The 27,870-nt window shown below is 38.9% G+C and overlaps 1 protein-coding gene across 1 annotated transcript in view; it reads right to left on the reverse strand.

Annotated features, from left to right (window-relative positions):
• Positions 1–27,870, reverse strand: part of TSPAN8 (tetraspanin 8) — a 65,737-nt gene that overhangs the window by 11,611 nt on the left and 26,256 nt on the right. Inside the window, exons 2-6 of the mRNA XM_005679711.1 lie at positions 23,310–23,477; positions 13,896–13,958; positions 6,699–6,836; positions 2,225–2,299; positions 2,018–2,125 (exon numbers count right to left, since the gene is read on the reverse strand). Of these exons, the coding sequence (XP_005679768.1) occupies positions 2,018–2,125; positions 2,225–2,299; positions 6,699–6,836; positions 13,896–13,958; positions 23,310–23,369 (444 nt within the window). The 5' untranslated portion in view covers positions 23,370–23,477. The remainder of the gene's footprint in view (positions 1–2,017; positions 2,126–2,224; positions 2,300–6,698; positions 6,837–13,895; positions 13,959–23,309; positions 23,478–27,870) is intronic.

A 27,870-nucleotide genomic window follows, 5' to 3' on the forward strand; every position in this document is an offset into this window, starting at 1 on the left:
CAAAATGGGAAAAATGTCGGCCTTCCATATTTAATTAGAAGGCGGGTGAACATAAACATAAAATACTTCCGTTAATGATGTGTGTGCTGAGTCACTTCAGTCATGTGCAGCTCTTCGCGCCCCTATGGACCGTAGCCCAACAGGCTCCTCTGTCCATGGGATTCTCCAGGCAAGAAAACTAGGGTGGGTTGCCATTCCCTTCTCCAGGGGATCTTCCTGACCCAGGGATGAAACTCACATCTCACACCTACATGCATTGACAGGCGGATCCTTTACCACTAATACCATCTGGGAAGCCCCAGTTAATGATAAGTCAGGTTAAATGTCCTGTAAAATCCTGCTCTACTCTTGAGAGTCTGAGGATTTCTATGCCATACGTGAAATAAATGCTACATGTCATTAATATGATGGAAATTCTGAGTAAATAAACTGTAGAGTGGAGAAGTTTCACAGAGCAATATTTCAGTCAAGTCTCAAAGTACAGGTAGTATTTGTAAAGAAAGAACAGACTTTTGGACTCAGTGGGAAAAGGAGAGGGTGGGATGACTTGAGAGAATAGCATTGAAACATATATATTAGCATATGTAAAACAGATAGCCAGTGGGAGTTTGGTATATGACACAAGGCAGTCAATACCAGTGCTTTATGATATTCTGGAGGGATAGAGGGAAGAGGGGGGTTCCAAAGGGAGGGGACACATGTATGCCTATGGCCAATTCACACTGATGCATGGCAAAAACCATCACAATATTGTAATTATCCTCCAATTAAAATTTTTTTAAAAAAGAAAGCAAGTCAAAAAAAAAAAAAAAAGAAAAGTAGTAAGTACATTCCAAGGATGAGGAATGATGCCAAGGCAGGAAGGCAGAGTTATTTAACACATCCTGAGTAGACACTGGTTGGACCAGAGTGCTTCTTCATGGAGTAGACTTTAGTAAAGTTAAAATACGAGGTAGGAGCCAGAGAGTAGAATACCTTCAACCTCTGTCCAAATCTTGACTTTACCCTGAAGACAGTGAAGTAGCCAAAGTAAATACATACATACATACATACATACATACATACATACATACATACCTAGGGGGAGGGGGGCTAGTGTACTGATTAAAAAGAATTAGTGAGTCAGACAGATCTGCATTCAAATTCCAACCCCATCACTTGTTAGCTGTCATGCCTCCCTAAGTTGTAATCCCCTCATCTGTCTATTAAAGATAATGCTGCTGCTGCTGCTGCTAAGTCGCTTCAGTCGTGTCCGACTCTGTGCGACCCCACAGAGGGCAGCCCGCCAGGCTCCCCCGTCCCTGGGATTCTCCAGGCAAGAACACTGGAGTGGATTGCCATTTCCTTCTCCAATGCATGAAAGTGAAAAGTGAAAGTGAAGACGCTCAGTCGTGTCTGACTCTTAGCGTCCCCATGGACTACAGCCTACCAGGCTCCTCCCTCCATGGGACTGTCCAAGCAAGAGTACTGGAGTGGGTTGCCGTTGTTTTCTCTGGTTAAAGATAATGAGGGTAATGATATTATCCATCTCATAGACTTGTTGTCAGAATTAAGTGATCTATTGAATGCAAATCTGATACATACTAAGCAACAATAAACAGTAGCTATAATTATTTTTAAAAGAGAAGTGGATAAAAAAATAAATAAAAATAAAAAAATAAAAGAGAAGTGGGACATGGAGGCAGAGAAAGAGAGAAGGGAAATTCCAAGCATTCAAAACACACTATCCTTCTAAATGGTAAATATTAAAGCAATTATTGATTTGGCTCAATCAAGACTTAATCTATCATAAACATATCATCTTAATATCTGTCCTAAACTGCCTCAGAACTTCATAAGAAGCTGGGGAAAAAATTAGAAATAGTCCCGGCTTCTTCTTCTTGCATAGTGACAGAATAATTGGTCAAAATATGCAAAAGGGAGACATTTTTCCAATTCTTAAGGAACACAGCTGTCAAAAATTAAGTAAAAGGAGAACTATCTCCAACTCTCCAAATAACCCACAAGTTCTAATTACCTGTTCTTGAAGTTCAGAAAAGGCTTCCTGGAATACTCTTTCATTTTCATTTGTTGAACTCAAAAGACGTGCATTCATCAGGAGAGTCTTATTCAGAGCTTGTTCAGTCTGAAAATTGAAAAGTGCTGTTAAATGATTCATGTCAGGAGGTAGCATGTCAATTTTATGCACTTTTCCAAAACTGTCAGGTATAATATGTGTACACACCTTAGATTTCCTAGCAGTTGCTAGGATACCTGCGGCCACCTGCAGGAGTAGGATCATAAGCAGTCCTATGAAAAACTGACAAAAAAGAAAAGGAAAATATATTCAATATTATCCCCAGCACATTCCATAACCACCTGGGGACATCTTGGACATGGCGCTTCTTTCTGCACTAGGGATCCTAATTACAGTAGTATTAACCATGCTCTTCATTTATTCTAGTCTCTGCCTCAAGAATCAAAGTTGGAGGCATTACAGCTCAGAAACATTTGTTCCAGATACTAACTAAGGTAAATGATTAAAACTAAAATCGAATCATAGGATTGTAGGCATCAGTACGATGTTGAGTGGAGGGAAGTTCAAAAATTCAAATGAAGTTGTTTGAATATGATTTTTTTCTTCATAAAATACAAACTCCAACTTCAAGATGAATTTCAGAACTGACTTCAAAACAATGTCTCTACCACTATGAGAATCACCTGGAGTCTTTTTACAAATGTAGTCCTGAAATCTGCCTCAGATATACTGAATTCTAATTTCAGAGGTTTCCACAAATTAGTTTTCATAAAAACAAGCTCAAGTAATTAAAGTTCCCAAATTGCAAATGAGGCCCTATTAATCAAAAACCAACCACCAGGGATGATATTAGTGTTCCATTAAAGCTCTTTCATTGAAAAAGCAAGAGAGTTCCAGAAAAACATCTACTTCTGCTTTATTGACTATACCAAAGCCTTTGACTGTGTGGATCACAACAAACTGTAGAAAATTCTTCAAGATATGGGAATACCAGACCACCTAACCTGCCTCCTGAGAAATCTATATGCGGCTCAAGAAGCAACAGTTAGAACTGGACATGGAACTACAGACTGGTTCCAAATCGGGAAAGGAGTACACCAAGACTGTACATTGTCACCCTGTTTATTTAACTTCTATGCAGAGTACATCATGAGAAATGCCAGGCTGGAAGAAGCACAGCTGGAATCAAGATTGCTGGGAGAAATATCAATAACTTTAGATATGCACATAACCACCACCCTTACAGCAGAAAGTGAAGAAGAACTAAAGAGCCTCTTGATGGAAATGAAAGAAGAGAGTGAAAAAGCTGGTTTAAAACTCAACATTCAGAAAACTAAGATCATGGCATCCAGTCCTGTCACTTGATGGCAAATAGATGGGAAACAATGGGAACAGTGAGAGACTTTATTTTGGTTGGGGGGGGGGGGCGGGTGCTCAAAAATCACTGCAGATAGTGACTGCAGCCGTGAAATTAAGAGACACTTGCTCCTTGGAAGAAAAACTATGACCAACTTAGACAGTATATTAAAAAACAGAGACATTACTTTGACAACAAAGGTCCATCTAGTCAAAACTATGGTTTTTCCAGTAATCATGCATAGATATGGATAGTCGGACCATAAGGAAAACTGTTCACCGAAGAATTGATGCTTTTGAACTGTGGTGTTGGAGAAGACTCTTGAGAGTCCCTTGGACTCAAAGGAGATCCAACCAGTCCATCCTAAAGGAAATTGGTCCTGAATGTTCATTGGAAGAACTGATGTTGAAGCTGAAACTATAATACTTTGGCCACCTGATGTGAAGAGCTGACTCATTTGAAAAGACCCTGATGCTGGGAAAGATTGAGGTCAGGAGAAGGGGATGACAGAAAATGAGATGGTTGGATGGCATTACTGAATCGACGGACATGAGTTTGAGCAAGCTCCAGGAGTTGGTGACAGACAGGGAGGCCTGGCATGCTGCAGTCCATGGGGTCACAAATAGTCTGATATGACTGAGTGACTAAGCTGAACTGAACTGAAAGCTCTTTTACCTTGCTTCATAATAAACCATCAGTTAAAAAATATTTGTTCAGGGACTGACACAATGCTTCTTTTATTAGAGAAGAAACGAGTTCAGATGAGCTCTGATAAATTTTTATGTCAGTTTTCTATCCAATAAATACTTAAATTAAAATTTTTTTCTATATCCACTTATTATTTTCTACTGTGTATGTGTTCAAAGTAAATTATCTGTTGGTTATCTCAACCCAAATTATCCTTGAAGATTTCTAAAGGACAAATCTGATTATCTCATGTGCTTACAATTTTCTTAGCATGGACTGTGATTTGACACTAGTCCACACTCAGACCCACCTTCCATCACTTACTGAATATAGTCCTTACACACTCTAGCCATACCCAAAAATTTTCAGTTCCCCAAAGATGCTAGCATTGTACTTCCAGGCCCTCTCCCTGGAAAGCTCATCGCACCCTGACCCATACAAACACCTTATCCACTTCTGCTTCCAGCTTGAAAGTTCCCTCCTCCATCATTGCTCTTTTCTTCTAGGACCACCTTTGCTGTAGCTAATTGCTTGCTTGTTAGTCTTCCTTATGGGTTCCATGACATGATGGGAACGATTGCCACGATCTTAGTTTTCTGAATGTTGAGCTTTAAGCCAACGTTTTTACTCTCCTCTCACTTTCATCAAGAGGCTCTTTAGTGCTTCTTCACTTTCTGCCATAAGGGTGGTGTCATCTGCATATCTGAGGTTATTGAGATTTCTCCCAGCAATCTTGATTGCAGTTTCTGCTTCTTCCAGCCTAGCGTTTCTCATGATGTACTCTGCGTATAAGTTAAATAAGCAGGGTGACAATATACAGCCTTGACGTACTCTTTTCCCAATCTGGAATCAGTCTGTTGTTCCATGTCCAGTTCTAACTGTTGCTTCCTGACCTGCATACACATTTCTCAAGAGGCAGGTCGGCTGGTCTGGTTTTCTCATCTCTTTCAGAATTTTCCACAGTTTATGATCCATATAGTCAAAGGCTTTGGCATAGTCTATAAAGCAGAAGTAGATGTTTTTCTGGAACTCTGTTGCTTTTTTGATGATCCAGTGGATGTTGGCAATTTGATTTCTGGTTCCTCTGCTTTTTCTAAAACCAGCTTGAACATCTGGAAGTTCATGGTTTACGTATTGCTGAAGCCCGGCTTGGAAAATTTTAAGCATTACTTTACTAGCATGTGAGATGAGTGCAATTGTGTGGTAGTTTGAGCATTCTTTGGCATTGCCTTTCTTTGGGATTGGAATGAAAACTGACCTTTTCCAGTCCTGTGGCCACTGCTGAGTTTTCCAAATTTTCTGGCACATTGAATGTAGCACTTTCACAGCATCATCTTTTAAGCTTTGAAATGGCTCAACTGGAATTCCATCACTTCCACTAGCTTTGGTCATAGTGATGCTTACTAAAGCCCACTTGAATTTGCATTCCAGGATGTCTGGTTCTAGGTGAATGATCACACCACTGTGATTATCTGGGTCATGAATATCTTTTTTGTACAGTTCTTCTGTGTATTCTTACCATCTCTTCTTAATATCTTCTGCTTCCATTAAGTCCATACCATTCCTGTCCTTTATTGAGCCCATCTTTGCATGAAATGTTCCCTTGGTAGCTCTAATTTTCTTGAAGAGATCCCTAGTCTTTCCCGTTAAATTGTTTTCCTCTCTATCTTTGCACTGGTCACTGAGGAAAGCTTTCTTATCTCTCCTTGCTGTTCTTTGGAACTCTGCATTCAGATGGGTATATCTTTCCTTTTTTGCTTTGCTTTTCACTTCTCTTCTTTACACAACTATTTGTAAGGCCTCCTTAGACAACTATTTTTCCTTTTTGCATTTCTTTTTCTTGGGGATGGTCTTGATCACTGCCTCCTCCTGTACAATGAAATTGAGTTCTGTCCATAGTTCATCAGGCACTCTGTCTATCAGATCTAGTCCCTTAAATCTATTTCTCACTTCCACTGTATAATCATAAAGAATTTGACTTAGGTCATGCCTGAATGGTCTAGTGGTTTTCCCTACTGTCTTCCATTTAAGTCTGAATTTGGCAATAAAGAGTTAGTGATCTGAGCCACAGTCAGCTCCCAGTATTTTTGTTTTGTTTTGTTTTGGCTGACTGTATAGAGCTTCTCCGTCTTAGGCTGCAAAGAACATAATCAATCTGTTGACCATCTGGTGATGTCCATGTGTAGAGACTTCTCTTGTGTTGTTGAAGAGGGTGTTTGCTATGACCTGTGCATTCTCTTGGCAAAATTCTGTTAGCCTTTGCCTTGCTTCATTCTGTACTCCAAGACCAAATTTGCCTGTTACTCCAGGTGTTTCTTGACTTCCTACTTTTGTATTCCAGTCTCCTATAATAAAAAAGATGTCTTTTTTGGGTGTTAGTACTAAAAGGTCTTGTAGGTCTTCATAGAGCCATTCAACTTCAGCTTCTTCAGTGTTACTGGTTGGGACATAGACTTGGATTACTTCTCTCAGGGTACCCTCTAATTTGAGATAATTATATTAGCTTCCACAACCAAACCCTCTAAATAAAGTAAGAGTTACATCAATCTTCACGAGTCCTTCTTACAGATAATGGGGATGGGAGATAATCCTCCAAAGTCTGAAAGTTGGGTATTGGGATGCTTTGGGAAAACTCACCAAAATCATCATGAACTGGTTTTCTTTCATGGCACCACAGCATCCCAGGAAACCCAGAATCATGATGACAGCACCCACAAAAATTAATATATTCACAGCAATAAAAGGGCTAAGGTTAGCATCCCCAGGAGTGAAAATCTGAAAATGAAAAAGAGATTAATGACAGAAAATTCCTTTTCTTGATGTTTGCTATTCAACAAATATCCACTGGGGAACTACTATATGCCAAACACTGTTCTTAGACACTGAGATGCTATAGTGACATAAACAAGCAAAAATTCCTGCCTTTAAGGAGCTTACCTTCTTTTGAGGTATTACTTGTCCAATGTTCCAATTTTATGTCTTTTGAAGATTTATATTGGATGTTGGATGGAAGAAATGCAATAGGCTTTTCAAACAAAAATTTTTTTAAGTTTAGAAGGATCAGTAGTTTTATCCATGATGTGATCTTTGATTTGCATATTTTGTGTTTTATGCCTAAGTAGCATCATAAATATGTTTTTATGGCAGTTTAGTTAAATTATAAAGCCTAAGTTCCTCTGAACTGAACTGAAGTTCCACAAACTACTGACTCAACAGTATGAGGAAATCTCTAAAATATTATGTTGAGCTAAATGTACCATATTCAAAAGAGTGACTGCTGTGTAATTCCATTTATATAGCAATCCAGAATAGATAAATCTATGCAAAAATAAACAAATGGGATATCAGCAAACTTACTAGCCTATGCATAGCAAAGGAAACCATAAACAAAACAAAAAGACAACCTACAAAATGGGAGAAAATATTTGCAAAAATGCGACCTACAAGAGATTAATTTACAAAAGATACAAATAGCTCATGCTATCAACAGCAACAACAACAAAAACAATGCAATCAAAAAATGGGTAGAAGAACTAAGTGGACATTTCTACAAGGACATAAAGATAGCTAACACACATGTGAAAAGGTGTTCAATATAGCTTACTATTAAAGCAATGCAAATCAAAACTATAATGAGATATCTCATATCAATTAGAATGGCCGTGATGAAGCCTACAAAAAAGTGAGGGAGAGGGTGTGGAGAAAAGGGATCCCTCCTACATGGTTGGTGGGGTAAAAGCTGGTGCAGTCACTATGGAAGCAATATGGAGGGTCCTCAAAAACTAAAAATAGAGTTGCCATATCACCCAGCAATCCTAGTCCTAGGCATATATCCAGATAAAGCTATAATTCAAAAAAATATGCATCCTTATGTTCAAAGCAACACTATTCACAATAGCTAAGACATCAAAACAGCCTAAATGTCCATCAATGGATGAATGGATAAAGAAGATATGCTATATATGCTATTTAAAATAGCTAGGACATAGAAGCAAGCTAGATGTCCATCGACAGATGAATGGATAAAGAAGTCGTGGTGAATATACAAAATAGAATGTTATTCAGCTATAAAAAGGAATGCATTTGAGTCAGTTCCAATGAGATGGATGGACCTAGAGCTTATTATACAGAGTGAAGTAAGTCAGAAAGAGAAGGACAAATATCATTATTAATGCATATAGAGAAAGTCTAGAAAGATGGTACTGATGATCCTATTTACAGGGCAGCAAAGGAGATGCAGACATAAAAGACAGACTGTTGGTCACAGTAGACGGGAGAAGGTGGGAAGACTGTGGAGAGTAGTAGTGACACATATGCATTACCATATCTAAAATGTAGAGTCAGTGGGAATTCCTGTATGATGCAGGAAACCCAAAGCCAGTGCTCTGTGATCATCTAGAAGGGTGGGATGGAGAGGGAGGTGGGAGGGAGGCTTAAGAGAGAGGGAACAGACGTATACCTATGGCTGATTCATGTTGATGTATGGCAGGAATCATCACAATATTGTAAAATAATTATTCTCCAATTAAAAATAAAAAATTTAAGAAGATATGCTCTGTTATTCATACAATGTCTGATATTCAAACATCGTCTGATAGTCATGCAAGGCTACACACACGCACACTTGCAATATGGAATACTACTCAGCCGTTAAAAAGGATGAAGTAATGCCATTTGCAGTAACATCAGAGAACCCAGAGATTATCATAGTGAGTAAAGTAAGTCAGAAAGAGCAAGATAAATACCGTATCACATAACTTATATGTGGAATCTAAAATATGACACAAACGAGCTTTTATGAAACAGACTCACAGACATAGAGAAGAGACTTGTGGTCCCAAGGAGGAGGTGGGGTGGGAGGGGACGGAGTGGGAATTTGAGGTTAACAGATGAAAACTGTTATATACAGAATGAGTAAACAACAAGGCCCTGCTGTGTAGCACAGGGAACTGTATTCAATATTCTGTGATAAACCATGATGGAAAAGAATATTTTAAATGAATATATATATATATATGTACAGTATAATTGAATCACTTTTCTGTACAGCAGAAGTTAATATAACATTGTAAATCAACTATAATTTTATTAAAAAAAACTAGATGGGGAATTAAAAAAAGAGTAGGTAAATCTAAGCTATGATGATAGAAATCAGAGCAGTGATGGACTTGGAGCAGAGTATCAAGTAAACAGGGAACAGACTGCAAAGGGATATGAGGAAACTTTCATGAGTTAATAAAAATTCTTCTCATTTTGATTGTAATAGTGATTACAGAGGTCTATACATTTGCCAAAACAAACCAACCATATTTTAAACTAAGAAAATAAGTCTAGTTCCTGATATTCCACATCAAGTCTATCTCGTTCCCAGGAGGTATAGTCTATAGAGTCTTCCAGAAACTCTTTATTTTGCCTGACTATTCAGAAATGGGATATTGAGGAAAACATCTTAGGTCTCTTTATGATGGGCTGGACTACCAATCCTGCATAATTTGGTTCTTCTCTTCCCCACATACATAACTTCCTCACTATAACCTAGCCTCAATCGATATCATGCTCTACAGATATGACCAGAAGCAAATCACAATGAAACAATGAAACCTTGTGCCTGTGTGATATATGAATGCTGTGCACAGCCCATTCATCTCTCAGGAGCTTTATCTACTGGGTTATTTCTAGGCAGACCACTAGTTCTTACACTAGCTAAGAGGCTGCCCTCTGGGATCTGCGGCATAGCATGCAGATGTGTGCCTTTAACAGAAAATACCAAAAAACAAACGAACACTACTACTCATGATCTTTACATTTTTAAAGACTTTTAAAATCAATCCATAGCCTAGACAAAGCCTTTGCTTGACAATCACAAGGAAGGAATGTGCCGAAGATGTAAGCGCACTAAAACAAAATCTATATTCTAGTCAGAGTCTTTATAAATCAGTTTCTAACCATGAAAGTCAACTAACTTTACTGGGCTCCAGTTTCCCACTTATGAAAGGAATTAAGTCAGCCTCTGTGAATACCCAAGGCTTCTTTTGTCTTTAAGAGCTGATGCTTACAGATAATGTTTCAGTTTGCATATTTAGAAAGCTTGGTTAAGTCCTTAAGATTATTTTTGCCTCTTTTTCAGGCTTTTCCGGTTTCTTTCTTTCTTTCTTTCTTTCTTTCTTTCTTTCTCTTTTAATTGGTTTGCTTGTTCAGATTGGAGCTAAGAAATCAGTTTTGTTAGTAACCAGGCATGGCATCTGAGTGAAGACAGATAACAACCCAAAAAAGCAGCATCAGGAAACCCACCCACCATCAAACATTGTTTCATGACATCATAGCCAGTCAGGAAAACCCTAACACATCCAAGACAGTTGAAGCCTCACCAGCGGAGTTATCGGTACTTTGGTCAGACAACCCGGATATAGAAACAGTAGGTCAAATAGCTACCAGTGAGACGTGAACAGCGTGTTGTTGCTGTTGTTTAGTCACTCAGTTGTGTCTGACTCTTTGCGACTCCACAGACTGTAACCTGCCAGGTTCCTCTGTCCATGGGATTTTCTGGGCAGGAATACCAGAATGGGTTGCCATTTCCTTTTCCAAGGGATCTTCCCAACCCAGGGATGGAACTCGCATCTCTTGAGTTTCCTGCATTGGCAGGCGGGTTCTTTACCACTGAGCCACCTGGGAGGCCCCTGCAGAGTGTGGCCAGCACTTATTTGGCAGGTAATGAAGCACTTCTATGAGACTGATCTGGGCACAGCAACCCACTACCAATGTGGCCTGAAAACGATGTGCTGGCTACATGCCGGTCACTGTTTTAAGACCAGCCCAACAAGTGGCTATTCTTATTTAGAAACAAAGTGAACATTTGAGTATTTGTGTCATGGGAGAGATGTGTGTGCACGGTGGCTCAGTCGTGTCCGACTCTTTGCAACCCCATGGACTGTAGCCCGCCAGGCTCCTCTGTCCATGGGATTCTCCAGGCAAGAGTACTAGAGTGGGTTGCCTTTTCCTTCTACAGGGGATCTTCCTGACCCAGGGATTGAACCCGCATCTCCTGCATTGATTGGTAGGCAGATTCTTAACACTGTGCCACCTGGGAAGCCCTCAGGGAAGAGACAGCAGAGTTTTAAAAGCTGTCTTGGAAGAACACTGTTTCTTTGTGTCTTTGGATGAGGGGGGAATTTCTATAGAAAAGGACATGACAGAACCTTGAAGAAGAAGGCTCAGGGTCCTCTTTGGATTATAAGGAATCTCCTAGGATGGCTGCACATACACTTTGCCTCATGCAGGGCTGAGTTCATCCTGAGGGAGAACAAGGCATCTCTCGGGGACACTTTAGTACCCATGGCTTTGCTGAAAGATGTGCACAAAGACATCCTCGCATCCTTCTTTTCTGTGTTTGCTCTCAGGTCTCCCCTTCTAAAATGTCTCCTGTTTTTCCAGTAGTAAAATTTGGTCCTCTGCACAGTCTTGAGTCTTTGTCACTGACTTTGGATAAATATAAGTCAATTTCTCATCTGTCAAGCTGGTTCAAGTTGTCCTGGAAGATACTGCCTTTTGTTTAGGGAATAGAGACAGAGTACAAGAGTCAAAATATAACTCAAGATGATGTCTAGCTCTATTAACTCATTCTTATCCCCAGATTTGCAGTAACTCTCTCAAGGACAGCTCTTTAATATATTCAATGTGTGTGATTTCTGAGACTAAACACCAAGTTTGTTTACCAGAAGCACTGGGGGGAAATACAGCATTCCCACATCTACCAGAAACACAATAAAATGTTTAAATGAAATACAGGTTGCACACACATCTTAAAAAAAGGCCAAAGTGAAGTGAAGTTGCTCAGTCGTGTCCGACTCTTTGTGACCCCATTGACTGTAGCCTACAAGGCTCCTCCCTTCATGGGATTCTCCAGGCAAGAGTACTGGAGTGGGTTGCCATTTCCTTCTCCAGGGGATCTTCCCAACCCAGGGATCAAATCTGGGTCAGGGATCGAACCCGGTCAGAAATTGAACCTGCGTCTCCCACATTCCAGGCAGACGCTTTAACCTCTGAGCCACCAGGAAAAGCACCCTCTAAATCAATGGCTGTTAATCTCTATGCTTATTTATGAGTTCCCAAGTCAGACATCAGTTTCTCAATGATTCTATAGACTTTTGAATACTGTTCTTGGCTCAAATTTCAGAATCCAAGGACGTCAAGAAGTCACAGTTATATTTATCAGTATAAAACAACAAAGTCCAGATGGAGTAGAATGTTACCAACTCATTGTCACACCTGTCTCCGACTCAGTGTCCTCACCATGGCGAGGCTCAGAATGAAGATGTGCTTAATCACCACTGCGGTTTTCTGGGTTCTCTAATAGTAGAAAGCAAATTTTAAAGGAAAGGAAAGAAAAGGAAAAGAAAGAAAGAGGGAGGAAAGAAAAGGAGGGAAAGAAAGAAGGAAAAACAAGAGAGAAACAGTGAGAGAAAGAGAGAAGGTGAGAAAAAAAAAAAAAGAAAGGTCCAGAAAACCCACCCATTTTAGGAAAAAGAATCAAAAGAGATGTCAACTTGTTTTTTCTTTCAACTAGGTTATTATGTCTAATAGCATATAATTGCACCATGGTCAAATAAGTTTTAATAGATAATGCATTACCTGAATTTTTGTTTTAAGAATATCTTAATACTTATTAGATAGGAACTGATAATCCTCTTAAAGAGGAAACTTTACCTGGGCAAACACTTTGAAATGGCCCTAGAAGTAGAATATGTGAGCTTGAACAGTGGTCAGAATCCAGATAACAGAGCACAAGGTAACTGCCCCACAAGAGGTAAGAATCATAATCTCAAGGGCGGGACATCCCTGAGAAGAAGGGAGACAGGAGAAAGGCGGCAGGGAAGTCAGGAAATGGTGCCAGGCACCTGTGCTGACTAAAATTGACAGAACAACCCCACATACACACACCCTCCCCACCCCCACCCCCACGCTCTTTCCACACTGTGACACTGTGGTACGGAACAGAAACCACGTGTATGGAAATAAAGACTAGAGCCAGAATTAACTGTATGAACTAAACTTCCTCCAGACCTGCAGAAATCCTGATAAGTGCTTTGGCAGCCATGGAATGGCATGCGGTGGGAGAAATGGAATCCTGCTAATCTTATCTTGATGTCAGGAAGTTGGGCATCACCAGTCAACTGCTGAGTTACATGACTATGACCAGCCTTTTACTGTTACAAGGGATTACCCTCAACACCAGCTGCCCCAAGTCATTACAACTCTCTTTGAGTTTTGCTGCCTTTAAAACAGTTAAAAAAAGAAATAAAACAGATTCAAGTAATTCTTCTCCAAGAGAACATCTTACCATCTTTCCTTTTGGAGCACCACCTCACCCTGAGAATCAGCCAAATTAATTGTCAATGTCTTGTACAAAAATTTCTCTTGGTTGGAGAGGCAAAGCAGTCTATATCCTGTAGATAATTTCAGGCTATCTTTTATTTATTTATTTTGGTGGAGAAAGTCTTAGAATGAACTTCTTTTTTTTAAATCAGGCTATACTTTAACAAATAATGAAGCAGGCTTATTTCTGCTTTGGCCCCTTCTCATCTCTACTTTCAATGCAATCTTTCTATTTGGGGAGTAACATCTTCTCCAGTATCCAGAAGGACTCGTTAATGCCTAACACAGTGCCAGGCACAGAGTGAGTAATCTTGATTAACTAAATTATAAAATCACTTAGCACAAATAATTATGTGAGGCAGTTAGGAAAATGCTATAAAAACATTGTATTATTACTATCATTACTTTCATCGCTATATGAGAAATAAACTACTTTGTCAGTGGAATAACATATTTATTTACCTCTTGACCAATTTTCCCTGCTCGTATTGAAATAGCTACGGAAAGGATAATGGCACCACATAGCTGCAGAAAAAAGGGAAAAAAAAGTTAGAGTGTGCCTAAGATAAACTAAAACTCTAATTCCATACAACCCTAGCCATCTGGTTACAATGGTTTATCATTAATTCTACCATTATAACCTAAAAGACATAAATGAGGAATACTCATGTATAGATAATTGCTTGAATATTCCACTGTAGTTGGAAAGTTTGATAAGAATAATCTGTTTCCCATCCACAGTCATTCATAGGTCTAGAACAAGAAGTCATCTTCACTATGGGGGACAGGAAAGATGGTTTTCCATATTTCAACTCTGTTTTTGCTAGATTTTAGCATGCAAAGGGCTTCCAGGTGGCGCAGTGGTAAAAAATCCACCTGTCAACGCAGGAGACACAAGACACCTAGGTTCAATCCCTGGGTCGGGAAGATCCCCTGGAGTAGGAAATGGTAACCCGCTCCAGTATTCTTGCCTGGAAAATTCCCTGAACAGAGGAACCTGGTGGGCTAGAGTCCATGGGGTCACAGAGAGTCAGACACGACTGAGCACACACATGCACACTCATACAACATACAAAAATTATGTCATAACAATTTTAAGAAAAAATATCCTTATCAGGCCTCTGGGCTTGTCTCTCGGAAGCTGTCTTAGACCTAAAAGGAAAGGTGTAACTAATAATCACCAAACATTCCTACAAGATTCAAGTCAGATATACAGGCAATAGTAGAATATTTGACAAAATGTGCAGTTAAGCAACAACGGTTTATAACACTTTTTGTGCTCAAACTCTTTAAAATAAGCTCTTTAAGGTAGCAAAGCTTACCCAGAGAAGAGGAACGATGAGGAACAGTATTTAAAGTCTTAAGTTCCTGTAATGACTGTACCAGATTATTTAATTTGGACCAAGGCCAACACATTAAATGTGAAACACATTTTACTTTAGTGTAAGAAAAAACCTTGTTTTTTAGGTTTGGGTTTTTTGTTTTGTTTGTTTATGATGTAGATGTTATAGCCTTAAAAAAAAAATCAAAGACAAAGATATTGAGAACAAGCTTGGTAACCGACAGACACAGCGGTAGACCTTAGAGGAGTTTCCAGACTATTCTGGCCTCAGGGTGCTTTGACAGAGAAATGCCTGAGTCCTCCAAACCCCATGACCCGGTAGCATCATTGCTTTCATGCATGCTTGGGCTGAATGCTCCAAACCCCCAAAGAGCTGTTTCACTTAATGGCTTCTCATTACATTTGGTGTGGAAGCAGACTCAGGGCTTTGTGAAAGCAATAGTAAGTGCAATGAGTGACTAAACCTATGCTCCCTAATAGATCTCAGAAACCATCTAAATTCAAACATTTCATTTCAATAAAGAACCTGGAATCTCCCAAGAGATAACTGTCACATGGCGAAAATCCAGCACCACTCCAAATTTAGCCCTGACCTTACTTCAACACAACAAACACAATGGGAAACCAAAGCTTTCTACCAGAGAACCCTTTGCCAAAGCACCAAATAACCTATACAATTTAATTATCTTACAGGTGTGCACACACACACACGCACACACACACACACACACACGCATACACACTGTAAAACACAAAACATTGAAAAAACAGCTTTAGAGTCTGAAAACCCTTCTTACTTCTTTTCCTTCTTTCTGCTAAATCCTAATTTTATTTGCAGATGGAGATCAATACTCATTTTAGCGGTTCTTGTTAATAAATAAATCTGTAAGAATTTATGTCAAATGATAATGACACCCTCTGGGATTTTTAGTAATTTTATAACAGTTGGATTTTTATTTGTTATTTCAATTTGTTGACTGACATTTTTCTTTCTTTCTCTTTTTCTCCCTTCCACAAGTAGATTTACATTAATTGTCTTAATAGTCACTCTGACTTTCAGCTTTAACTGAAAATAACATTAATTATATGAATAGTTATTATGATTATATTTACTTGAGTTTTTAATGAAATTATGCATGAGAGAATTTTAAGAACTACATAATTTATTAATTAAATTAATTGAATGTAACTTTGATATCAAGAATGATCAATCTAGAGTCATGATTGATACTAACTTGTTTTATCCCAATTGTAACATTGACCTTCATAATAGTTCTTGGAGCCCTTTCTCCAGTTTGACTTTAAGCATTCAGTCTTGATCTTTTTATAATGCCTTAAATAATTTGGAGTATGAATTAAAAAACAAGCATCCAGGTCTGTCCTCCTCTCTGTTGTTAAGATTGTAACAGGAAATGAGGTGATATGTTGGACCCCCACAGTGGATACTAAGGAACTTACTAGGCCTTCTTCACCCACTTCACCCCCCTTTCTGGTTTCTCTTTGAAGAAAGTAATTTTTGTTGCCACTCAGCTCTCCTGAGACATCTTTCTTTTTATGAAATTAGGATGCAGTTGGTCTGAACTAGCGTTCTACAAAATTAGGTAATTGACACTTGCTTATGAGTATGCTATGGACTCAGTTATGTGCCCCCTAACTTTCTATATTGCAACCCTAATCCCCAGAGTGACTATATTTGGGATATGTACCCAAAGTGGAGTGAGCACCTCCCTCTAGCCCCACAGATTCCTTGTCCCATGAGGTTGGAAAAGGATAAGAGTAGGGCTAAAATACTATCACATCAGATTTCAGTATTTTTAAATTAAAAAGCAATTTGATTGTTGGAACTGGAAAAATAGCATTAATTGAATTATTATTGTGTGTCAGTCCTTAGTCACAAGCTTTCATAAAGTAGATTAGTTAATCTTCACCATTGACCCTACCACATAAAATTACCATCATTGAACAACTGCAGAGACTGAGGCAAAGAAAAGTCAAGGAACATAGGTCTTTACAACTGTTGCTCTTACACAAGACATCTCATCTAGAGACTGTAGGTCCCACCACTATGCTAATGGGAAGAACAAGGTCTTTTCAGGGAAGTTAGAAACATCTAACTGAAATCCATAACTTCAGAAAGACTTCATTATCAGGAAAACAGGTCACAAAGCAATGTAGATTCGGGATTTGCATCTCAGTCTGTTAGTTTCTTCAAAATCCACTTGCTTTCCATTCTTCTAATTTATAATAAAAGAATTTTTGATTTATCATAATTCTTGCCATCTTATTTCTTCTTCTGTTTCAAAATCCAACATTGGAATTTACTTCTCACTAAAGTAACGCTCAAAATTCTCCAAGCTAGGCTTCAGCAATACGTGAATCATGAACTCCCTGATGTTCAAGCTGGTTTTCGAAATGGCGGAGGAACCAGAGATCAAATTGCCAAAAACCGCTGGATCATGAAAAAAGCAAGAGAGTTCCAGAAACACATCTATTTCTGCTTTATTGACTAAGCCAAAGCCTTTGACTGTGTGGATCACAATAAACTGTGGAAAATTCTGAAAGAGATGGGAATACCAGACCACCTAACCTGCCTCTTGAGAAATCTGTATGCAGGTCAGGAAGCAACAGTTAGAACTGGACATGGAACAACAGCCTGGTTCCAAATAGGAAAAAGAGTATATCAAAGCTGTATATTGTCACCCTGCTTATTTAACTTCTATGAGAGTACATCATGAGAAACGTTGGACTGGAAGAAACACAAGCTGGAATCAAGACGGCCAGGAGAAATATCAATGACCTCAGATATGCAGATGACACCACCCTTATGGCAGAAAGTGAAGAGGAACTAAAGAGCCTCTTGATGAAAGTAAAAGAGGAGAGTGGAAAAGTCGGCTTAAAGCTCAACATTCAGAAAACGAAGATCATCGCATCTGGTCCCATCACTCCATGGGAAATAGACGGAGAAACAGTGGAAACAGTGTCAGACTTTATCTTTTTGGACTCCAAAATCACTGCAGATGGTGACTGCAGCCATGAAATTAAAAGACGCTTACTCCTTGGAAGAAAAGTTATGACCAACCTAGATAGTGTATTGAAAAGCAGAGACATTACTTTGCCGACTAAGGTCCGTCTAGTCAAGGTTATGGTTTTTCCTGTGGTCATGTATGGATGTGAGAGTTTGACTGTGAAGAAGGCTGAGCACCGAAGAATTGATGCTTTTGAACTGTGGTGTTGGAGAAGACTCGTGAGAGTCCCTTGGACTGCAAGGAGATCCAACCAGTCCATTCTGAAGGAGATCAGCCCAGGGATTTCTTTGGAGGGAATGATGGTAAAGCTGAAACTCCAGTACTTTGGCCACCTCATGCGACGAGTTGACTCATTGGAAAAGACTCTGATGCTGGGAGGGATTGGGGGCAGGAGAAGAAGGGGATGACAGAGGATGAGATGGCTGGATGGCATCACTGACTCGATGGACGCGAGTCTGAGTGAACTCTGGGAGTTGGTGATGGACAGGAAGGCCTGGTGTGCTGCGATTCATGGGGTCACAAAGAGTCGGACACGACTGAGCGACTGAACTGAACTGAATGCAGAGTGGCTTCATATTGCTATCTCATAAAACTGCCTATGCAATGATGGCTGAAATACCTGTTTCTTAAACATTTATTCAGCATTATTCTGAGTTCCTTGTATGTATGAACCCATCTAAACTTCACAACAGCCCGTAAAGTTAAAACTATTACTAGTCCCATTTTATAGATAAGGAAATGTAAGGCTCAGAGAGGTTAACCAATTTCCCTAGAGTCACACAACTGGTGATGAAACAATTGAGGTTCAACTCTTGACCTCTGGGCTCCAGGAATTTTGTCATTGTTATAGTTCCAAGCTAACTGCATAGTGGTAGGAAACCATTATATTTACAAAGTTCACACATTTTCATCATGGTCAAGTTTTATCTTGGGGGACTTCATCAGTCAGAATGAGATATAATCGTGCCTTATTTTTCAGGGATCTCATCTCATAGTTATGTCTACTCTGTTTTGCTGTTGTTTAGTTACTAGTCATGACCGACTCTTTGAGATCCCATGGCCTATAGCCCACCAGGCTCCTCTGTCTATGGGATTTCCCAGGCAAGAATACTGGAGTGGGTTACCATTTCCTTTTCCAGGGGATCTTCCCAACACAAGGATCAAACCTGCATCTCCTGCACTGGCAGGCAGATTCTTTACCACTGAGCCACCAAAAGCCCCTCCTCTGCTTTAACTGTTTTAATTGCTCTCGGCACATCCAATCTAGAGGCCCAGGTACCATATAAAATGCAAGGATGACATTGAAATGTTGGTTTCTGAACTGTCTCAATTCCTGACATCCTTCTGCTCTCTTCAAAACTTTTCATGTGTCAGCTTCCTTCAGCTGCTAACACATTTGGTTTTATAGCCTGGCTCCTCCTTCTCACCTTCCCCCATTTGGGTTAAGTAAAGTTACTTCACTCTGCTTTCTTTCATGAAAAACCGGCCTTTCCACAATCTCTGCCTCTGGCAATGATTTCACTGTATCTGTGTGCTCCAGGCCTGTGTTCCATGCTTGTTGTCATTATCATTGTTTAGTCACTAAGTTGTGTCCAACTCTTTTGTGACCTTGTGGACTGAAACCTGCCAGGTTTCTTTTGCACCAGACCCCTAAGATACTCCAAGCATCCAAAACACTCCTAAGCCAGACCTAAGAGGACCGTCAGAAAATGTGGGCAGTTTATCTGTTTCAACACAATAGGAGAAATAGGTTTTACACCTATCATTTACCTATTCTCTACCATACCTCTCATTCACTCTAATTTGCATCAAACTCTAGCATGGGTGATTAAAAATTATTTTTAATTTCACTTATTTTTCTTCAATTGCTTATTCTAACCAATAGAAATGACTGCCCACTTACATGACATGTCTCAAGTTCTCTCACAAAAGAAAGTGGTATGTTAGCTTAAATGACCATATGCATATGTTGGAGCTATTTCAACATATGGCCCTGCTTTGCAAAGGCTTAGCTTCTCTAAAGCTACACCAGAAAGAATGCATTTGAAAACACAAGGTCATGGATATCTACAAGAAAACCACATCAGTGGGACTGTGAAATAGTTGCTTAAGTAAACATTAGAAATGTGACAAATTGCTAATTTCCTATGAAGGATTGTAAAGCTCCAGCTGAGAACTCTGGGTTGGGAGTACAAGGGAGAATAGAATAGGAAGAGTTCCCTAACCTCACAGACTCTTCCTGCTCTAACTTTTGAATGAAAATATTGATGTCCTCTGTTGGCTGAGAAGTTGTTATCAGCTTTTATGACTGTTGGGAAGATCCCCTGGAGAAGGAAAAGTCTACCCGCTCCAGTATTCTGGCCTGAAGAGTTCCATGGACAGCAGTCCATGGGGTCGCGAAGAGTCGGGCATGACTGAGCAACTTTCACTTTCACTTTTCATGACTGTTGTTCTTCCTCAAGATACCTAAAGACTGTAAATCCCACCACTATGCTGATGGGAAGAACAAGGCCTTTTAAGGGAAGTTAGAAACATCTAACTGAAACCCACACCATCAGAAAGACTTGATTATCAGGAAAGCAGAGATAGAGGTAAACCTAAAATAATCACAGCTTTCCAGGAAAGCAGTGACAATGTTTGGGTACAGCACGTGCAGATGTCTACAGCTCAACTTGTACGCTCATTGTAACTTTATAATCCTGAACTGTAACATACCCATTTCCTAGACTGTCCTTTTCATTTCAGTTTAAAATTCAGATCTCTTTCAAATTCCTGATAAGCAATTTAATGAAACACTGACCTCTTATGTATTTACACTAGTCATCAAGATTTTGCATGCTGTTTTTATACAACAGGGATATATTTTGACTATTTTATAATTTGAGGATTGTTACTAGTTTGAAGACTCTGAAACATGTTATTAAAATAGAAGCATATTTATTAGCATATTTCTATTTCAGTTTGTTTAAATGGCTGGTATATATTGTGTATCATAAAAAGACAATGGCTGCAGCTTTTTAAAAACAGGTATCAGGACTTCCTAGAGAAATAGCCGATTCCAGGTCTGAGGCAGGAAACAAGAAAGTGAGCCTGGAACATCTTATCATCCTAAATAATGAAGAAGTTATCAGAGTTATTAGGGCCATGTAGAAAGGACTCAGGAGCCAAACTGAAGATGCTCCCATTGCCAAAAATGGAATAAACTACACACCAGTGAGGATAAGAATGGTGATAGTATTTAACTCTTATTTTTTAAGGATATTTAAAAAACTACTTGCTTATTACTGCTGTATGATAACAGAAAATTAACTCTTCATTTTGAAATCTGTTGAGTAAAGAGTAAAAACATTTCTGCTTCTATCTTAAAAAATAAAAACTGGGCACTAATGTTAACCAATTAGTAAATGCTAAATCTCTTCTTGTTGAAAGTATTCCAGCTAACAAATGAAGGGAATGATAAATATAGGACATCACCACTCCGAGACGCTTAATGAACTAACAGGTTTAGGTTCTTAAGCACCAATAGCTACTAACATCACAAAAGGAGAGATGGTCAGAGAGTATATACCTTTTGATGAAAGAACAAAATATTACTTATAAATTAGTTATCCCCTATATACCCCAAATAATAACCTGAATCTCATCAAATTGCCAAATGCAACTACTAAGTTAAAGATAATGTAGAAGACAAGGGAACATGTTAAACTATACCATGGATGTGCAAACAGCAAAATCCAGGTCAGGGAAGATACAAGGCAAACCAAACATGCAACTGTATAAAGCTTCTGGGGGAAGAGTGGGGAGATGAACCTAGATGGAGAGCCTAGAAATGAAAACTGACATAAAAGATATATAAACTCATCGCAGTGTTTGGACTTTGTTTGTATTCAGATTCAAAGAGGAACATTTGTGAGGCAACTGGAAATTTGAATCTTGAATAGATACTTGATAAGCAATTTAAAAATTGTTGTTAATTTAGTTGATGGTTGCATTTTTTTCAAAAGAGATTCTTTTTCTTTTAAAGTTATACATTAAAGTATTTACAGATGAAATGGCATATCCAGGATTTGCTTCAAAATAATACGCGGGGGGGAAAGTATATGAGGATATCGATGGGGAAAGACTGGCCAAGGTTTCATGGCTCTTGGGCTTGGCTGATGGGACTGATTACCCTTTTATATTTTATGAATGTTTGAGATTCTCCATAATAAAAACTTAAAAGCAAAGCCAACCAAAGCACATAGGCATTTCTTTGTTTATATTCTACTCTCAATGTTTAATCAATTTTAAATATTTCAAAGGGAAGAAATTGATCAGAACAAACTTCTAAAATCTGGCACTGTATTCATGTGCCTCATTTAATATTTGCAAAAGCAGCCCATTTTTCTAAAGAAAAGAGGAAGCACAAAGAACAAAACTTCTTTATTTTATTTATCTATATTCTCTCTTATTTACTTTAACAATATATCACTTGTACTCATTAGGACTACTGACACTGAAAGTCATTCTTGGCAGTAAGACTATATGCATCTACTTAAGTTTAATTAAGAATATCGTTATTTTAATAGGAAATAGAAATTTACCAACATGTAGATACCAGCTGCCTATTTACCAGGTGAAAAAAAAAAATAGAACTTTCTTTTGCTTATATTGTATAAGTCATTTTTCAATATAGTACACAAAATAATTTTTTTTATTTAAGCATTTTGGGCTATTTCTACTGACTTACTTTTAAACAATCTTTAATGGCACCACTTATATTACAAATGACAACATCAATTTTCCAACATCCCAATCCATATCTCATTTTTCCGTTTTTCAGTGTTAGATGCTGCTTATCAATCTGTTATTTCTTATGTCAGTAGACTTTCAAAAGAAATGTAAGAGTTGGTTAAAACACAAACTTTATTGATTAAAAGATGAGGTGATAATACATCAAAATACTAGCTTTAAATTTCTGATTCAAAAGTAGTGGCTTAGTTTAATCTTTCCATGATTAAATAATTTTATTGTTTCTCTCCCAAGTTTAGAATGACCATTGTTTTTTCTTTGGACCTTTGAAAGTGATCCTCTTCTGACGTCTTTACACCCTACCATTCATCTGTTTCTAACCCAGGTGTCAAGATTAGAATTATGGAATTGGGCTCCAGGTGGAATCAGATCAGATTTTTCTCAGAGTCCTTAAACTAAGGATGACTGCGTGATATACAACTAAGAACTGTCCTCTAGTTAAGGGATATTTTTTTCCTCTGTGATTGTTTTATAACAATATCAAAACATTTATGAAATGTTTATCCCCACAGAACCTGAGGTGCCCTTTTTGGGGTCATTGTCTCCTTTTCAATTACTGAAATAACCAAAGAAAGAACAAACAGGTTCTAACAAGTCAATGGAAAATATATTCTCCTCCTCCTCCTATTTCTCTAGTGCAGTCTGTTCTCATTTATGCTATTTGTATCAAGATCCCCTTTCTTGCATAAAATAGATAATTACAAGAAAAACACTTACCCAGAACACAAAGTTGAAGATAAACATAGAACATTTTATACAGATGTTTACACCTGCCATGTTGGAAAAGGCTCAGGAATCCTGATACTGTGAGTTTAACTGTTTCTTCTAGGATTGTTCTGTGATGGCTCTGGAGTAATTTGCCTGCAGAGATTTCTGCACTCACAGCTTCAAAGCAAAAATAAAAAGCAAAGAAGTGGAGGGGGGAGAGTGATAATCTGGTTAATAAAGTGGATAAAAAGAATTAACCCACACATTTAAATATCACAAGGACTATCTCTAGGCAGGTGTGTTCTTTTGCTTGCCATGGCTCCTGGGGTATTGGGTCAGAATATTTATGATCCTTTCTCCAAAACTGCCTCCCCTAAAGTAACTACTAGGTTAAGGGAGAAGGGCTGGAGCAGGGAGGGAAGGACACAGCTGTGATACAGCGTTGTTGGATTCAGATAACACAACCTGACTTCCCCTACACTTCCTCTTCCACTACAGGGAAATGAGATTGTTTTGCCCTGAGATAAAGGGACATTGTGTGTCACCTCATTTTTGCACTGCCTTTTCTCAAGAGTACAAAATTCGTTCTCGATGCAACAAAATGCATTTAGAAATCTGAAAAGTCTTCAGGCTTAGCTACAGCAATCCTTTATCCTTAACCCCAGAAGAGTGAGAACAACCATTACCTAGACCTGCCTTCCAAAGCTTCAAAATTTAATTCAAAACAATCCCATGAAGCTGCCTTAAATGCATTGCAGCTAAGGGAAATGGGGAGGGAGAAGTTGCCCTGTCCATCCCAAGACTGCTCAGCTTTTTAATTTTTATTTCTTTATGAAGTAAAGGGAAAAAGTTCTAAGAGTTACTCTCTGACTGTCACTACTGCAGTCATTTTCCAACATGTAGCCATTCTGATAGCTTAGTTGGCATTGTACTTCTCTTCCTCTGAAAAACTGTATCTAACAACACTTCTCTCCACTAACTCAGTTTCTGTATACCCTGGTCCTCTTGAACAGAAAATTGAGAATAAGAAGGTAGTCATAGTTCAGTGATCATAGATTGTACAATTTGTTTCCAGTACTAATAAAAGGCAGCTGTCACAGGTAAAAGCAAAATTACCTGCCCTAATCAGGGAGGTGTAGACTGCTTTTGTGTAAACAGTTTGGGTCATGCTAATTTCCACATCCTGTTTCTAAAGGGGAGTTCTTTTCCCCCCAGTCAAAGAATTCTATACTTCAAAAGATTGTTGGGAAAAATTATTCTTTTAAATCTTTGTGAAGTTCTATACACTAAACAAGCATGGACTTCTTAAAATGCGATGACTTAAAAGAATATTTTTCTAATTTTTCAATGACAAATAAAGATGCCTTTAAAAAATCCCATTCCCTAAATGTTAAATTTTTAATGTAATAGTGGCAATAATATTTGGAGTTAAGGCCAAATTTAGGGTTACTTAAAAAATAGTGAGGGCTTCCCAGGTGTGCCAGTAGAAAGAATCTGCCTGCCAATGCAGGAGATGCATAGGATGTGGGTTCAATCCCTGGGTTGGGGAGATCCCCTGGAGGAGGAAATAGCAACCCACTTCAGTATTTTTGCCTGAGAAATCCCATGGACAGAGGAGCCTGGTGGGCTACGGTACACGAGGTTGCACAGAGTAGAACACGACTGAGTGACTGAGCACACACACAGATACTGGCTTAACATTTGAATAATCATGAAATTATTGGTGTCCTGAGCAGTTTCCTCCTAGAAAATAAAAATAATTTCACAAACTTCTACTGAGATACTAATGTATACAAAACTATCCATGGCTAAAAGAAGAGAGTTGCTGACTGAATGAAAAACAGATGGATTTACAATCCTAGAAATGATTATCTATCGTTTAGAGGTAAAATCAAAAGAAATGTATAGATTAAAATGCTGTTTTATTGACAAGAATGTATTGAGAGTACCTATCAAATTTCAGTTTGAAATAGATTTTTCTGTAGATGCTGAATCTCCTTTAATATGTCTATGTATATATAGTCTTTGGTTAAATTATTATTGAACCCTGAAACAAAAAGAAAATTCATGTGTGTGTTTACAGGAAAATTACTCTGTGTAATAGAATCCTCAGTCCAATACAAAATCTATATGAAATAGCTCACTGTTTCTATCTTAGTAGATTTTATAATTACCAACATTTGCCCAGGCCAAATGCTACACAGTCATTTTGTATTCCTCTTTTTGCCTCATATCCGAGCATTTCCCATGGTCTGTTGAGCTCCTAAATTGCCTTCAAACCTGTTTCTTACTTCTCATCCTTTGCCACTGTCATTCAACTCTTTATTGTCTCTTACTTGAGACATTTCAAGAAAATCATAACTTGTTTTCCTACCAGTCTCATCCCTCTCCTATCTGTCTTAGCATGCCAGAATTTTCTCTCTTGTCTTTCCATAATCCCCTTTGTAAAATACTTATTGCCATGTACTTCCACTGATTAAAAACCATTCTAAGGATGGCTTCCTGTTACCTACAGGATAAATTTCAGACTTCACAGAATGAGACTTAAAACATCTCCCAAAACTTTCTCCTGCTCCTCTCTCCCTCGGTAACCACAACTCTTAGACTCCATAACCTCAGAATTATTTCACAGGCCTAGAATATACCTGGGGATGTTATGCCTCTGTGCATGTTGTTCCTTCTGCCTGGAATATTCTTTCCTACCTCCTCTACTTGGTGAGGGCTTCCCTGATGGCTCACATAGTAAAGAATCTGCCTGCAATGCAAGAGATTCAGGTTGGATCCCTGGATCAGGGAGATGCCCTGGAGGAGGCATGGCAACCCACTGCAGTATTCTTGCCTGGAGAATCCCCATGGACAGAGGAGAAGAGTGGGCTACAGCCCATGGGGTCACAAAAGTGTCAGACAGACTGAAGCAGCAGCATGCAGCACACCCTGCCTGGTGAGTCATTGCAACACCTCTTGGTGCTCAGCTCGGCTGGCGTTTCACCTGTGGAAACCTGCTCTTCTTTATCCACTGCCCCTACTCTGGGAAGACCTCCTTGCTTCTCAGTTGTTATGCCACTGAAATATGAACAAATCTTTAGTCTAAAATCACTGTCCTTTATAACATTGATTTTTATGCATGAAAGGCCAAGATCCTGACTTATTTATTTATCTCTATGCCCACAGCAACTAGCATGGAAAATAAAGGGATGTGTGATTACAGCCAAGACTTCTAGAAAGTTCAACTGGGACTCCTTCATAAATTTCAAAGGAACTACCAAGATGTTTCCTCTCCCCACAATAAAAGTCAATTGCCAAGTAAATTATTTCCTTTATTCCAGGACTTGTCAGCATCTTAACTTGCTAATGTTCAAGTAGGTGATAGAGTGTGTATGTGTGTGGTGTGGGTAGGTGGGTGTGTGGGGGTGTGCTCGGTTGCTCAGTTGTGTCCCACTCTTTTCAACCCCCATCTCTGTCCATGGGATTTCCCAGGCAAGAAACTGGAGAGGGTTGCCATTCTCTTCCCCAGGGGATCTTCCCTACCCAGGGATCGAACCCTTAGTCTCTGTCATCTCCTGCATTGGCAGGTGGATTCTTGCCACTAAGCCACCTGGGAGCCCCGCAAAGTGTATACATGCAATTCCCAAATGAATGTGACCTCAGAACATATTTTTGAAAGACATATACATGGATCTATGTAGAAACAATGATCTAGATAAATCCTCACATGAGAAAAGGGAATCGCAGAGAGACTGAGTAGCCCAAGCTCACGAAACTGGCAGAGCTCTTTCTAGAAAAGAGTTCTCATGATGATCAGATCAGTATTCTGCCCACTTGCATAAACCACCTCTCGGGTTACATGGAATGATTATGAGTCAATTAGCACCTTAGATCTGGAGAAATTGTCATATAAAATAGTTAAGTGTGACAAACAGCAGGTGCAGGAGTGGGGTGGAGAGTGTCACTAGTAACTCTTAGACCCAGGGAAAGGCCAGGTCTGAAAGGAGAAACAATGAAGAGTGGGATATCACAAGAAATGACAGCTGTAGAGCAGAAGGGAAAGTCTCAGTAAATTTAGATAAAGTTTTCCTAATGCTCTAATCCTGTCAAGTATTATCTCATACAGTGACTGCGTCAAGTAAAGCAGGATGAGGACGGAAATCTGAATAATCATGAAGACTCTCCACAAAGCAGTTGTATTAAACTAGGTTTTCCTAGCGGTATGGGAACCCTGGCGCAGAAAAAAGAGAGATTCCCTGTGTTCAAAGCAGACGAAAGGGCATGAATAGAACAGTCAGATACCCTACACAGCATTTCCTCTAGGTCATCAAGCAAATTAGGCCATTTGGGGTGTAAACCAGAAAACAGACATTAATAAGAGGTCCATAATCTTATCACTATGTTTCCTCTACAACATATGCCTAATAATTCGTTCAACCAATGTTTTGAATGTCTTCTATGTCCCATGCATGATACTAGGAGCTGGAAGGACTGCAGCTTACTAAAAAAGATAAAAATCCCTGCCTTCATGGAAGATTATATAGATATATGTGTGTACATAGATACACATATACACACATACGTA

This window comes from Capra hircus, chromosome 5 (assembly GCF_001704415.2).
Source record: "Capra hircus breed San Clemente chromosome 5, ASM170441v1, whole genome shotgun sequence".
NCBI lineage: Eukaryota > Metazoa > Chordata > Mammalia > Artiodactyla > Bovidae > Capra > Capra hircus.